The 15,526-nt window shown below is 42.8% G+C and overlaps 1 protein-coding gene across 1 annotated transcript in view; it reads left to right on the forward strand.

The window, feature by feature from the left end:
* The window catches only part of LOC104126802 (ankyrin repeat domain-containing protein 26), a 60,507-nt gene extending 48,375 nt beyond the window's left edge, over window positions 1-12,132 (forward strand). The window contains exons 33-37 of the mRNA XM_035894913.1: window positions 648-929; window positions 1,639-1,874; window positions 2,498-2,744; window positions 10,331-10,376; window positions 11,332-12,132. Coding sequence (XP_035750806.1) covers window positions 648-929; window positions 1,639-1,874; window positions 2,498-2,744; window positions 10,331-10,376; window positions 11,332-11,480 — 960 coding nt within the window. The 3' untranslated portion in view covers window positions 11,481-12,132. The remainder of the gene's footprint in view (window positions 1-647; window positions 930-1,638; window positions 1,875-2,497; window positions 2,745-10,330; window positions 10,377-11,331) is intronic.
* The last annotated feature ends 3,394 nt before the right edge of the window (window positions 12,133-15,526 follow it).

Below are 15,526 nucleotides of genomic sequence, written 5' to 3' on the forward strand. Positions count from 1 at the left end.
CTTCTACCGGTACAGTACTAGACGACTATAACTAATACTGATGCAGTTACCATTATGGGTAAAGACAAAACCGCTATGTGCAAAGCAGTATATGTAAGGGCACATCAAGGGCAAGCTGTCCTGCAGAGGAAGGGCAAGCCAAGAGTTGCAGTAAGGCTGCCAGAGTCCTTAACCTCACGGGCTGGGGAACCGTCCCGCTGGCCCTCACCAAGAGGAGCAGAACAGGTCCAGTCACAGTAAAGAGGGTCAGCCAAGAGTGCAGATCGCCAGGCCAGTGCATAGAGACGGGCAAGTCTGCAAGCCAACCAGGACGTCGCTAGTAGCAGTCTCAGCCCACCTTTCCCTTCTTGTGGGGACCCAGAAGCAGAGTTCCCAGAAGTGCTTTTGAGGTTGCTCTGGCTGTTCAGGAGGTTAGGGACTGCAGAAGAACTGAGAAAGGATGGGGACCTGAGGGATCCTATCAGAAGTGATGTGAAAGCTGTTCTTGTTTTAAAAGGAGAGCTTGGTTTCACTTTGGATTTAATACAGAGTCAGCAGATGACAAATACCGTCTTGATGGCCAGCCCCTTTACGGATTTTCACAGAAATGCCTAATTTTAGATCCCTCTGAGTTCCTATTGGGTTGGTTTTTTCCTTTCTGTCTACAGGTTGGTGAACTTTCCCAGCAGCTGGAGACAGAGTCTAAGAAATGCATGCGGCTAGAAGCAGAAAATCAGGATTTGCGAGAAGAGTTGTCCGTCATGCGTGGGAGCCATGAAAAACTGGAGAAGAGCAAATGCCAGCTGAAAGAAGAGGTGGCTACCCTGAGACAGCGCCTGGAGGCTCACAGGGTGGATCACAGCCAAATAGAACAATATAAGAGAGAGGTGGAAGAAGGAGCTTGGCAAGAAGTGAGACAAAAACTACAAGAAGTCAATCTATTTTTGCAGGTAAGTGAATTTCTCTCTTGTCTCTGTCGCGTCTCTTACCTACTTTTGTTGTGGTCGTCATTTTTTTAGTAGTTTATTTTTGGTGCCCGGTTCTGTGTGTCCGTGCTGTACTTGTGTCCTTCCTGAAGGGCAGAGCGAGAGGGGAATATGGTTGGGCTTTCATGTGTGTGTAATGTGCCTGCGGGTCCCTGACCCAAAAGCTTGCCCAAGGTAGATTTGCATTTTGCAGTGCTTGGCGGGGGTACTGCTGTCTGCTGGTCTTGTTCTTGCTCTTCATCCTTGACTGGGTGCTGCAACTTACAGTTGTCACGGCCAGACATACAGGTCCCACTGCTTTGTCATTGTACAGGGAAAGTGCTCCCAACACGAGTCAACAAAGTCAGGATGGAGGGGGTGGGGGTGTGGAGGTGAGGGATCCTCCTAATTTCTGTGAGGAATCCTTTTCTATATGCCCTGTCCTACAGAGACAGTGTTCTTCCATTGGTAGCTTAGAATGAATACTAGTGCTAAGAGGGGGAGGGGCCCTCAGGGAAAAGAATTATTTCAGACGGTATTGCTGGGGTTCTGCCTTGAATCCTGATGGTGGTGAGGAGGCACAGTTGCCTCCCTGAGTAAAGCCTGGGCCCTTGAAACTGGGTACGTGCAATTGACTGGCAGGGAGAGCTCTCTTTTTTCTTTGCGGTGGTTGAAAATGCATTATCTGCTTCAGGCGCAGGCAGCCTCCCAGGACAGATTGGAACAAATCAGAGCCAGTCATCACGCTTCGCTGAGAAACCAGCTAAAACACAGAATTAGAGATCTCGAGCATGAATTGGACAGGATAAAAAATACCCAGCAAGACAGTGTTTTTCAAAAAGGATCCACGCAGGCAGAAGTGGAAAGGTACAAAGAGCTGTATCTGGAGGAAGTAAAAATTAGAAGATGCCTAGCAAATAAACTGGAAAGGCTCGAGACCCTTCCCCTTCCTGAGCACCGTCTTCCTTTCTCTTTCGTGGTCCACCAGTAACACCACTGATGGTGGCATTCAGAGGGTATTTTTTACCTGGATTGTGTTTTAACAGGCAGCCTTTGTGCCAGTCTCTAAGAATAACCTCCTCTTACTGCCTCTGTGTGTGGCAGAAAAGATAAATTTCGTGTCCTTTACTGCCAGGCCCTTCAAAGAACAGAAGTGGATTCTGTGAGGCAAAAAAAAGAAATCTTTTGGGGCTTTCATTTTAGCGGTGTGCCTGAGGTTTGAGCTTTCCTTGGGAAAGGGAGGGGAGCCCAGAGTTCTTCTGCAGGCGACGTCCCTTTCAGAAGAAGCTCTGTAAACCCATGGCATTCACAGGTTGCGTTGAAGCCCTGAATGCTGGGAACTCCTAAGCGCTGGTAACTCTTGCTGCTTCTTGCAGGTAGTGTGACTTCTTAGAAATAGGTTCTCCAAAGAAACTCCGATCAAATGGTGTTCTTGTTTTGGACACTAATCCCTTCCGCTTTCAGAAGTCGAGTCATAGTCAGGGACCTAGAAGGTAACTTTGCAAAAGCGTTACTACCAAAGAGAATCCTTTGTATACTTCTGAATGTTTCAGAGCTAATGAGAGACTAGCAGAAGCCAACGCCAAGCTCCTCCAGGAGCGCCACAGAAGCAAATCTTTAATTGCGAGCGGCATTGTCAGTGGAGGTCTGGCTGCAAGTCCAGTTCTGTATTCAACTGAACTGGGACATCTTGGCAACAATTTGGCACTGCACAGAAGTCTAAGTCTAGGAGGAAGCTTCCTAAGCCCAACCGGGAATGCATTATCGTCAAGAAACAGGGTTGAAGCCTATGTGGCTAAGGTAAGCATTTTGAAATGCTGTTCTCATCTCCTGCTAAAGAGTATCCATAAGCAAGGTTATGCTTTTGAGCTTAAAGTTAGAATCCATTTATAGTTCCAAACCATATGTTCTAATATTCCAAAACAGCTGCTAATCATCAAAACAGTACATCACGTGTATGTGGTAGGGTTGAAGACTTTTGGGCATCAGGGTTGTGCAAATTTCCAAGAGTGTTCAAAGACCAAAAAGTACTGACATCTAAGTAATGAACTGTGCAACTACATTCTTGTGCAAGATAAAGTGTAATAATACTGTGGCATAGGAAATTCCCAGCTAAGCTCCTCATTGCATGTTAATATCTAGTATGTATGACCGATTCAAAATGGCTCACTTCACAATGAGTGCAAAATCCCATTAGACATCTTTGTTTGAGACACCTTTTTATTCTTCACTGATCTTGATTCCAGCAGTTTCTTTGCTTGTTTTAGTACATCAATACCAACAAAGTTGTGATTGAAAAATAGGATGATATGACTGGGATCACGTAACTTCTCACTTTATACTTCAGTGCAGGAGATATCCTACACATAGGAGGCATTTGGTTTTGTAGTTCGTATTGTGTGTTAGTCCATGAATAGGTAAATTTAACTACTCCTCAGGAAGTCTTCACAGCTTTCTAATTTTGCAGCAGTGCTGCAGCCTCTGCAATACCTCTGGCTAAGGTAAGCCCTGTAATTGGCAGTCAGTCTGATCCTTCACAGAATGGTGAACATTATATCATGAGAATTGGAAACCAGATGTCAATAGTTGAAATCAGTTTCCCACTAGCATAGGATTGAGGCACGGACAAGCTTTTCTATTCAGTTGGTGTTCTATCCCTTACATATTCTGTTGCTGCATGAATGTGAGAATGATTTGTACACTTGTAAGTCCATCTCAGTTCAGTGGTCCCATCCGTGTTGGAAAGAACCCATTTAAACATGTGTGTACATACTGCACTTGATGTAAAAAAAAAAAAAAAAAAAAAGACAAAGCAGTGTAGGTAACGCGTAGTGGTGGCAGTTACAGAGATGAACTTTTCTGTGTCACTATGAATGTTTTTTCCAGGTCAGAGGTGTGGACATTCATTACAGAAAGAACTCGGGAGGCAATTAGTACTGTACCATCTGCAGGGCTCTTCTGCATGCAAGCACTGGAAAGGAGGCAAAATTCAGGGACTCACTGCAAAAGTGAAATAAGGAGAAGGCCAGGACAAGGGAACAAGACGGGTAGGGAGCAGGGAACAAGTGAGGAAAAGAAAGGACAGAGAGATGAAAGCAAGACGTTAAAAGAAGAAAAAGGCAAAGGAGGAAACCACCCCACTTCTAGGGAAAAAGTTGTCCTAGTTTAAAAGAAAAGGATTAACAGTTGTGCCTTTTTTGAAGAAGAAGAAACAGCAGAGAAAGAGGGAGTACTCAGTGCTTCTTAACTGAATTACAGCAACATTCTTCAGGTAGTCCTTTCCATTTTAATTTTCCAGGAGAAATTGGAGCTCTCGGCATTTCAGAGTTTTGTCAATATCAAGATAAATACCTTTGCTGACTTACTAGCTTTCCTTAAATATATTACAGAAATCAAACATTTTAAAAGGCTATTTCATAGCTCATTGGTTGTACCCATTTGCTAAGATATGCAGATATATATTTCACATAGTTACATAGGCTGCTTCAACATTTTTGTAAAAATGTTTCCCAGATCTATTTGTGAAAAGCTGATTCCAAGAAAAGTGTGCATTAGATCTGAGAGTGGTGATACTGTTCCCACTCAGTGTCCTGACTTCAAGAGCAAACATAAAGTTTCTTTTCAGAGCGTATGTCTCTCACCTTTTGTGATGGATTGCCGTGCTGGGGAATGCTTTTAGGTTTTGGTACTGCTTTTTGAGTCTTTACTTTGAAGATTTAAAAAAGAACCTAAAAAAACCCATCAGCCTTGAGCAGACTCTCAAGGAAGTTCAACAAATGACATTTCCCTGGACTCCAATTACTGTTGTTGGGTGGAGTTTTCTGTTTGTTAGCTTGAGGGCTTTCTTACATACCTAAATTTCTCTTTCCTACTGCAGTTTTGTTAGTAGGACGTAGTCCCCTGAAGTTCTCTCTGCTCTTGTTTACAACCTACAGAGACTTGTACTTTATTGTCAAACAGGAGCTGACGATAATTGTCTTCTTGGGATTAGGTTTTAATTCTAATATAGTATTAAATTCTGAAGTTTTCTTCCCTGAATGAAGGTGAATAAAACTATTGCAAAGTCCTCAGAGAACTTACCTGTTTCTTACCATTTCTGCCAGGTTCTCTTAAGAAAAAGCTGGAAATCTCAGCATGCCTGTCTTCCCTCAATCCAAGCAGAAGGCTGGTGTGTGGGACTCAGAATTACCAGTGTGAATTTATCCTCCCTGTTACTAAATCCAGCTGCACATCATTTTGTGATATTTCTTCCCGTAATCACCAGTTAGGGGACAACTGAGAGTAATTGTAATGGCACTGTCTGTAGCTGCAAGTCACTCAATGCTAAAAAGTCTTAAGAACTGATTTTCTCTTTCAGAGTCCTTCAAAAAAAAGGAACAGGATTCTTGGAGGTGCAGTAGTTGCTAGAGGACATGCATCTAAGTGGGTATTTCACTTAGAACTGCTGGCTTAAGTTTCCTCAACTCGGTGCACTATGTCATCAACAGTATTTGAAGCCATACCCTATCTCTGAGGAACTGAAAGTACAAGATTCCTGACACCTGTCTAAAAAAAGAGGATTGAATTGGAAAATAAGGCTTTAAGCCAGGACATAACAGAAGGGAAAAAGTGCATGTATCCCTCTGCATACAATAATGGGTAGTGAATCTTGATCAGTGTCCAAATGCAAGATTACTGGATGCATAGTCTGTGCTGTTATTTCTGTGGGAGTCCTGTGTCATTCAGTAGATAAGTTGGAGCATGAGGGAAGAATTCAGAGATGACAGTTTTAGTTTGCTTTGAAATACTTTGCTGGTTGTGCTGCTTAGTACTCTGCCTGTTCACCAGATTATTTAAAGACAGAAGAGTTCCTCTGACTCTAAGCTTTTCCTTCACTTTACTGTTTGCTTCAGTTATGCCTCAGACTTTTTCTAGTAACCTGGTTCCCTTCTACAGAATTTGTCTTGCCTTTAAATTCAAGCTGAGCAGTGCTTTCTTGGCTGGAGATTACAAGTGCTCCTGCCACTAAAGCTCATAATGACAGGGAGTTAAGGAGCTTAAATTGCTGTGTGCCTCAGGTGGTCATCTTGCACTTCTTTTTTTAGTCAAAGCGCTCTATGCAGACTTGGTGTCAGTCACTTCCTCAAGGTGAGAAAGGCTATTTAAAGTAGAGGACGTGCCATTCTTAAGAAGAGGATGTTTATGTAAATTTGGTTTGTGCAAAAGCTTTTCAATAGCTTCAGGGACAAGGAGGTGAAAATACTTCACACTGCTATTATTTAAAATGCTGGTATTAATTCTTTGTCCATGCAGCTGTTGGAAAAAACATTGGTAAATGGTGCTGATTGGAAACAAGAGGAAGAAGTGCTCTTCTGGCAGGTGGACACAGTTACTTCTTTTAGACATAATTAAGAAATTCGGAGTTTAAAGGCTTGAAAGATTTCACAGTTTCCTAAACCACTACTTAACATGAGAGGCAAACGTCGGTGATTATGCATATAGCCTTACATTTTGAAGATGGTCATGTTGCAAGCTCAGCAAAAACCAAGCATTTTATTCTTAAAAAAAAAAAAAAAGCAACGTGCTTCATTACAGTATAGCACTTTTCCCCTTATCAAATACATATGCTACAGAAATGAATAAACTTGAAATGGAAGTGCAAAAGTATCTTGAAAAATGTAGAAAACTTCATATTGACACAAGTAATTAACCAGTAAAATGCCAATCATATGCAAATGTCTTTGGGTTTTTTTGGTTGGTTTTATTTCTTAGAGCTCCGGTATTGAGGAATAAATTACACTACTTGAAACATTCTGTGCTTGTAATTACAAACAGTGACTGTAGTGACTAGCAGTTCATTATGTTCTGGAAGGAGGTTGGCTGAAATTTGGTTCATAGTAGGACTTGTGTCATAAGAAGGAGGTGCGTGTGTATTGCCTGTCCTTTACAGGAGTAAAGAGATCTTTGATGGGGTCTTTTTGTGATCTGGTCTACTGACTTCCAAACTGCTCATGAATTGGCATGTCACCATCCAGAACTAAACAGAATCAAGCAGATGAAAAACAAATATGAAGTACTGCTACTTGTCTGTGTACCATAATCTGGGAACTGCTGCTTTAGTCTATAGACTGAGGCAAGCAATGTCTGCTGCAAGGAGTTTTTGGGAGCCCTGTTGTTAGGTTTAACAAATGTCAAGCTTAAATCCTAGCACCTATGTGAAAGGCTGGTGAAAATGAATGTGGGTGTCTTGACGTAGAAAATAAGTGAACTCTGCTAGCTGCAACCAGTGTGAATTAGTGGATTTATGAAAGCAGTTTTCCTACATAGAATGGGAAAAGGAATGTCTGCTTCCTACTCTCTCAATTTCCGTTCCTTTTCTGATTTTGTTTTCCATTGCACTCTTGTATTGTAGCAGTCTTTATAGTGTTAGCTTTTTTACTTGTAGGCCATGTTCTTATTTCTTTGAACTTAAGGCCGTTTTTCTTTCTTCTTCAGCTCCTTAATCAAAAATCTGTTCTCTCTCTTCTCTGCAGCCAGATACATGACAAGGTTTGTAGCCAGTATTGTTTAATGTTGGGTGGTATTTTATACTGAAAATGTTTTGTCTACTTATGCTGTTAGGTTTTGATTAAAACTTAATGATGCATTTACATTTTCCTAATACTGCAAATATTTTGAACTTGTTAGTTTGTTCAAGTGAAAGAATGACTGATGCAGAGTACTTTCATGTTTCCCGTATTTGTAATGTTATGGCTTCTGTAGTAGTTAACAATCTGTAAAATGATAGTGTATGGATTTCATCTATTATAATGGAACTTCTTCAAGCTATAGGAGTAGGCTGGTTTACCCTCCTTGCCAGTTCTGATGTTCAAAAAGTTCTCAGCAAATAACAGTGGTTGTGTGTGGAGTACCAGTACTGTTCTGAAGTTCAGCTCCTGTACTCCCTGAGTATCAGCTCATGGAGTCTTACAGGATCCAACTTACTCTGTACTCAAGAAATCCATGTGGGTAAGTAGTAAGTCAGTACCGCTTTCTGAAAAAGGATTACTTAGAGGGTGACTGCTGCAAGGGAACCCAGTGTTACTGCCTGAAGAGATGTGCAGTGAGATGAGAAGTGTAGAACTTAGTGCAGAAGAGATAGCAATCACTGTTCTGCTTTCCAGTCTGTGACTGTAGTCTGGCAGAAGCTTTTCTGGAATCTGAAATAGTCGTCCCTACTGCTCAGGAGGTTTGGGATAGTCAGCTGTGATGCCTTTTCCAGGGGGTTGTGGGAAGGAGAGCACTGGAGGCAAGTTTTATAGTCTTCAAGGGTACATTTTGCTTGGCTCTTCATTCCCTTTTCAGAAATCAGTGTCAGCTTTATTTCCACCTATTCCTCTTCCCTCAGGTATGAATGGGATGATCAACACAAAGATGTTAATGGAATGAATAAGAGGAAAACAAGATCTTTTTCTTCTCTTGATTCACCTGCACATGTTCTGGAGGGTCCTGTGGGCCTTCTGGTCATTGTGAAGGTTCCAGAAACCAGGGGAAATGGTTTCTTCTAACACCTCAACTACTACTGCTTTGCTTAGGATTGGTCCTGATTTGGGGTCATCTTTTGGTCTAGGCATTAGTTTTCCTGCTTTTTTTTGGTGTTTCCTATATCTCACTTCATGTGTTAGGGGGTCCCGTCTCCCCAGGATTTTGGTGCTGCTTTTACCTGCTTGAAAACAATTAGAGGTTTGAGTATTTGAGGGGTCCTTTTCTGTCATTCCTTCAGCTCCGTGCTCCCCTCTTTTAGCTGTGAAGGCACAGACTCTTCCAACAAAGAACCACTGAATGGTTCTTTCCCTGGAGGAGCTGGTGAATTTGGTTGCAGCTCTCTCTGTAGTCCTGGAGAGAGGGCCCTTCCCTCCACTTTGCTGGTTTACAACCCCACTTCTTTGGCCCTTGGAGTTACTGCCTGTTACTGCTCTGCTTGTGAGGGCTTTCAGAGTGCTTCCCTTCCTGATGGTTTTGCTTTCTGTGGCCTGTTGAGTACTTTGTACAGTGTTTAATTTCTTTTCTGTGTTGGGATGTTGCTAGGTGAGCCTTTCATAAGCCACTTCATAAAATAAATACTCACTCCCTCAGGGATTTGTTACTAAAATCAGAATCACAGAATGGGTGAGGGTGGAAGGGGCCTGTGAAGATCATCTTGTCAAACCCTACACCTACTCACCGCAGGATCAGTCACAGCAGCTTGCTCAGGGTTGTGTCCAGCCAGGTTTTTTTACATCTCCAAGGATGAACACACCACAGACTTTTCTGGACAACTTGTTCCAGTGTTTGACCACATCTACAATTTAAATAAATAAATAAATCCTTCTATTAAAATGAAATGTCCTCTCTTTCAGTTTGTGCCTGTTCCTTTTGCTCTTTTACTTGGCACCACTGAGAAGAGTCTGGCTCCATCTTCTTTTATGCCCCCACCAGGTGTTTAGACACATAGATAAGGTCCCCCTGAGCTTTCTCTACTCCAGTAAAGAAACAGTCACAGCTTTCTCAGCCTCTCCAAATAGCTCATGTGGTCCAAGCCCTTCAGCATCTTCATGGCCATCATAGGCCTGGAAGCTGTATGGAATCAATTTTGCAAACCACTTCTATATGTCACAGACTTGATGGAAAAAACGTACGAGTCACAGGTCTCAAATGTAAACAACAGCATCTAGCGCTTGGACTATGACTCTTCAAAAGCTCTGATTTATTCTTATGAAGACTTTGAAGTCAGAATCACAAGTGAGAGTAACTTAATTAGTGGCAATCCCCCCCTTTGCGGGGAAAAAGGGGTAAGTGCTCCTTTGTAGTGATTCAGGCTGGTTTTGTTTGCATAATAAAACACACAGCACTTGCTGTGTGGAAGCTGTAGCTGTTGCTGTCTTTTCTTAGTACAAAGTTTGCAAGAAAAAATTGTGTGTGTGTTTATATTTTTATGTATGTGTGTGTCATGGCATGAGCAATAATAAAAGAAAAAGCTTGGCATGATCTGTAGGAGCTCTTTCAATTTTCCATCTTAAAGTAGAGAAAAGAAGAATATTGGTGCGTGCTTTTTTCTATACAATGGAATACGTCAACACCCTCACTGTAATAACTCCACAGCGCTTTCTTCCTGTATAGTTTTAAATACCCAGTTAGAACCCGGCTGGTGAGGTACAGGTGGGTTTGTGCTTGGGTTGATGTTGCTTAGCAATGAGAATGCTACAGCCTGGCTGGCCAAGAGTTTCTCTTCATTAAAAAGCAAACCCCAGACCAAGATGCCCGTATTTGGGATGATACATTTTAGTTTTTATCACGTGTTACGTATGGGTTTTAGGACCGTTTTAGAAGTTTAATATTACCAAAATGTAACTTCAAATATTAACTGTATATTTTCTGTGTAATTTTAGGTACGGCAGGAACTGGATGAAAAAATCAGAAAGGAACTTGAACAGGGTAATGTTGCCATTATGTTAGGAGTGCTTTTAAGGAAGAAGATTACTGTTGCTAACTCTTGACAATAATGGCTTCAAAGCTGTCAAGATATTTTCTGCTCGCTTTCCAGTTTAGACTTGAACGCGAAAGCTTCCTGCTTAACAGAATATTGTATAGAACGTGATGCAGTTGCCTGAAAAAGAACAAGTGCGAAGGAAACTAACCCATTTCCCCCACACCGATAGACATGGATTAAGCTGAAGTGCTCTTTGACTGCACTTAATCCTCAAGCACAACCATCAGACATCACACAATCCCTGAGAGAAGATTTTTATAGACTTCAGCCATCGCTTCTCCTTCCATGTACCTCAGCTGCATTCACCGCTAAACCACGCCATGCACATGCTCTGCTGTTCGTTCTTGCTTTTTGCTCTGTCTCTTCCTCATTGCTTGTATTTGTAGCTTACGTGTTGCAGTCTTTTTTGAATGAGCAAGAAGAATATCATCAATGACCAAATACATCTTTTCTGTGGGAAAAGATCGTTCAGTAGTGTTTAGGCAGACCTAAGATGAGTTGCTGGCTTGTAATACATAGCATAAAACATGCTCTATGATATGAGGTCAGGTGTCCGAAGAGGAAGTGCACCTATCTGAGGTTGAAGAGGTGTGCAGGGGGCTAAATTTAGCACCGGTGTAAGCAGAAGTCGTTTGTGGATTCCCCGAAGATGTTCAGGGTGTAGCCTCTGGAATTTCTTGCACTAGCTTTAGAAAGACCCTTGACTGACAAGCACACGTGGGGAAAAAAAAGTGTTTCTTCCTTTGTGCCTTGCCCTTTCGTTGTTATGTTCCCTGGGGAGTTTTTAAATCTCTTTCTGGATTGTAGTTTCTTCAGTTACCCTTTGTGTTTTTACAGTGACTTCTTTGGCCCTGTCTGCTGTAAAAGTAACACCAGGAATCTTGTCTCTTTTCTCCCTAGCCACTGCTGAGCTTGAAACGGGATCTGCTGGAGCTTCTCCCATCGTATCCACTGATGGTTCTTCAAAAAATTCCCATGTTGACCAGGATCCCCTTCGCAGGGCGATACAGGAGTACCGTGATGTTTTAACCAAAAATTACCTGCTTTGAATAAAATGATAGGGGAAAGGCTCTGGAAATCATTTTGTTTACATAGTGTATGTACGGTTTCCCAATCCACAGTTCAGATGTGAAAATGTGTTGATTGCAGTCTGAATATAAATTCTTTTAAATGGATGTCAAGCACATTGCACTCACCTGTTGGTTAATTGATGCATAGTTGTTTTATTTTGCACTCACAATAAGAACCATATCTATTTTTTTCTGACTAGCAGATTGACTAATCTTGATTCTCAAGGTTGACAGAACTGTCAAAACGTTTTGCATTAAGGTAGATGCATTGTTTTGCTCCACTTGTGTTCTGGGTTTAAACAAAGGCATCCCCTTTATTCTGTGTAATCCTTCCACTCTATGTGTTTTTAATGTTTCCAGTGTTTATTTTACTGCTTCGGACATTATTTGATGTGCTTTGAGCCTGCTGCTTCGGTCCTGATGCAGTGAGTGCTTCTGCTGATAAAGTTTTACCAGTGTTCAAGCTGGAGAATAGGGCACTTTACATTGCTGTCACTTTATGCGCCTTAGCTTTAAAACTACTGTTTGTGTCTAGTAGTGCCAAGACAGTTGTGACGGGGTCTTTTTGGTGTATTTGGGTTGTATCGCAGAACCACAGAATGGGTGAGGTTGGAAGGGACCTCTGGAAGTGATCTGGTCCAAGCCCCCTGCTCAAGGGGGACCACCTAGAGCCAGTTGCCCAGGACTATGTTGGCTTTCAACCATCTCCAAGGATGGAGACTCCACAGCCTCCATGGGCAACCTGTGCCAGTGCTCAGTCACCCCCGCAGTAAAGAAGTGTTTCCTGATGTTCAGGCAGAACCTTCTGTGTTTCAGGTCGTGCCCATTGCCTCTCATGTGGTATTCATGTTGATTTTTGTGTTAACAACTGCTGAAGATTGCGACATTTGCAGTTGCTACGTCAACAGCTGTGGTGCACATGAAACCCTTCATATGAGGAAAAAAGGAATGTTAGTCTATCAACCTTCATTCTCCTCATTAATTTCCAAAACTTGTGTGATAGGATAGCCAATCTTTTTGTTGCTGCTAGCAGCTAATGGTACGGTGGCTGTAGCCCAGAGGTTGGCGAGCGTTGTGAGGCACTTGTGTCAATAAAACAAGCAGTTTCACTTATTTCAGGGAGTTGCCCGTTACTGAGGATCTGCAGGTGTCATTTGGTGTCCTCAAAAGTCACTAGCGATCAGGAGATTATAGAACAAAGTCCCAGTTCTGGTTGTAGTGAGATGAAATAAGACTGGAAAAATTGGCGGGTTTTACCCAGTAATTCAAGGACTTTAGTTAACAGGCAGTGAGGAAAGCAATGAATGCTGCTGTGACCCCTTCTTCCTTTTTGTATTAATACATTTTTGTGAAGCTAATCCACTGTTATTTAATTCCAGATATTCCGTTCCAACTTGATATTTAATAAACTTTGTATTCTAGTACATGTCTTTGTTTTATTGTTCTGCTTCTTGACTTTGCTTTCCACCCCGTTCCCTGCCCGTAGAACTCTCCAAAGCTCTCCTCTGCTCACTTCAGCTTCGGTTCACAGCTGCATCTTCAGCTTGTCCTGGAGGCCAGGCAAAAGGCCAGCATGCACCTCCGTCCTTTTCCTCCGGGGAGGATCCTGGACCAGAGTGGAGGTGTTGCTGATCATCAGTTCCCAGACTCTTCCTGTCTTTTAGAGCAATCCTTCTTGTGGTCTGGGCAGCAGGTAGTGGGTGAGCTGCTGGTAGCCCTGAAGTGCTGGCAAACCCTACAGGTTTTGATCACATGCAGACCTTACCGGTTTGTAGCCCGCAAAGGGGAAAACAAAGAAACTACAAGTTCTATTTGCCTATAAAAGCCAATGGTAAATGCTTCTTTACTGCTGGCTCTTGGTGAGAAGTGAAGGTTATTGGCTGCGGGAGAAACCGAACCAAAAGCCAGTGTTACTGTCTAGCTTAGCTGTCGTTCATATCTGTTACCATGAGGGTAGAGGGTAAAGGAGAGTCAATTAATTAACTTCAAAGTTGGTGTGTTTGTTTTCTTGTTAACTCGTGAAAAACCTGTTTTCAAAAGTGGGTGCCTGGTTCTTGCTGCTTGTTGGAAACAGAATCACAGCAACAAAAAAAGGAAGAGACCACATGAGAAGTGTACTCTGTAAAGCCCTGAATGCACCAGTACATGTCTAGGTGTGGCCTTTGGTGCCCTGCAGTGCTATTAAAACTAGAGATCTTGTTTCAGTAACAGATAATACCGTTAAATTTTTTTATAGCAAGCTATTTTCCATGCCATGTTCTTCAGTTTAAACAGGGGCAGAATGGTATTTGCATGTCTTGCAGCCGGCCAGCCACTGGTATGGTCTCAACATCTCTGGTGTCCATGGGCGCAGCTGGAGCCAGGGTTTTATTCCGGTATCCCTTCCTCCCCACCATCACCATCCTCAAGGCAGAGGAGCTTTTATCACATAGCCCAACACTTTACTCCTCAGTGCCTCAGTGCCTTCCAGCCTGCACAGGAGCCAGGTTTCTCACCGTTGTGTGTCTTGTACCTGTTATTTACCCATAAAGCCCCACGTAATCAGCCTGTGTCAATTTACGCTTTCTGTGGCTGCCCCAATCTTTCCTCATCCCAGTGTCTGTTAATCAAACATTGCTGTTTGCTCACTGAGTTCCTTTAACTTCTGAAGCAGATTAACACCACAGAACGCTTAAAGAAATAGCAGTGTGAAAGAGTGCTGCTTCATCTGCCTATAGTTACAATGGCTTTGCATGCCTTTTCCTAGTGCAGCTAGTTTGAGTAGACTATGAAAATCATCATTGCCCTGGTTTCGGCTGGGGCAGAGTTAATTTTCTTCCTAGTAGCTGGCAGAGTGCTGTGTTTTGGGTTTAGTACCAGAATAATGTTGATAACACACTGATGGTTTAGTTGTTGCTGAGCAGTGCTTACACCAGTCAAGGACCTTTTCAGCTTCCCCTGCTCTGCCAGGGGCACAAGAAGCTGGGAGGGGGCACAGCCGGGACAGCCGACTCTAATTGGCCAAAGGGCTACTCCACACCATATGATGTTGTGCTCGGGAGGAATTAGTCTAGGGGAGACAGTGATTGCTGCTCGGGACAGCCTGGGCATTGGTCAGTGGGTGGTGAGCAACTACATTTTGCATCGCTTGTTTTGTATATTCTGTATGTTCTCTTACCATTATTATTATTGTTGTTGCTATACTTTTCCTCTGCTGCTTTATTAAACTGTCTTTATCTCAACCCATGGATTTTACTTTTTTCCCAATTCTCTCCCCCATCCCACTGTGGCAGGGGGGGATGGGTGGTGTTCACCACAACCATTGCAACAGACCCCTTCTCAGTGACAGCCAGAAGCACACCAGCACAATCGGCAGGTGCTGGGAGGTATGGCGTCATCATACCTAGAAAAGGCCCCAAGAGGAAGGGGTCGACAGCCAGTTATCCAGCCTTTACTGGGCCCTCAGTCACCTCATGCCTCCTCTGGCCCTTGGGTTACGTGGTGCCAGCAGCAGATGGTGTTCACTGTTTGCACTTGCAGATCAAGCTGATGACTGCATTTCCTGACGCTGTCAGCCTCGAATATGCAAATTGCTTTTCACTGATAGCACCACCTTTCCCTAAGATTAAGCACCACTTTAGCTGAGGTTACTGTAATAGCTGACCATTCTACTCCCTATTAACTATGATGAATTATTAATCATTAAATACTAATTATTGCTATTAATTTTATCACTGCTATAAGCACAACAAGGACAGTGACTGTTACACTGGCAAGCAGCACAGTCCATCTTTTATTCAGAGTAATTTGGACCACATACTAGTCAGGCCTTAGAAGCACAGCTGTGCATCACAAATGACAATTTTCACATTTTATCTTCTCTTGCCATTTCTGTTTCAACTATAGAAACGCAGTACAAATTCTGCTCCCACTTCGTAGGCCCATCCCCAGACGTCTACACCAGTGCCTCTATGTAGATGGGAGCTCTAGGCATCTTTGCCTCCTTCACATTTCTAAACACTCGTGGCCTCTTCACATCCTTCACA

The sequence above is a fragment of the Egretta garzetta genome, unplaced genomic scaffold, assembly GCF_000687185.1.
Source record: "Egretta garzetta isolate BGI_Z169 unplaced genomic scaffold, ASM68718v1 scaffold960, whole genome shotgun sequence".
Taxonomy (NCBI): domain Eukaryota; kingdom Metazoa; phylum Chordata; class Aves; order Pelecaniformes; family Ardeidae; genus Egretta; species Egretta garzetta.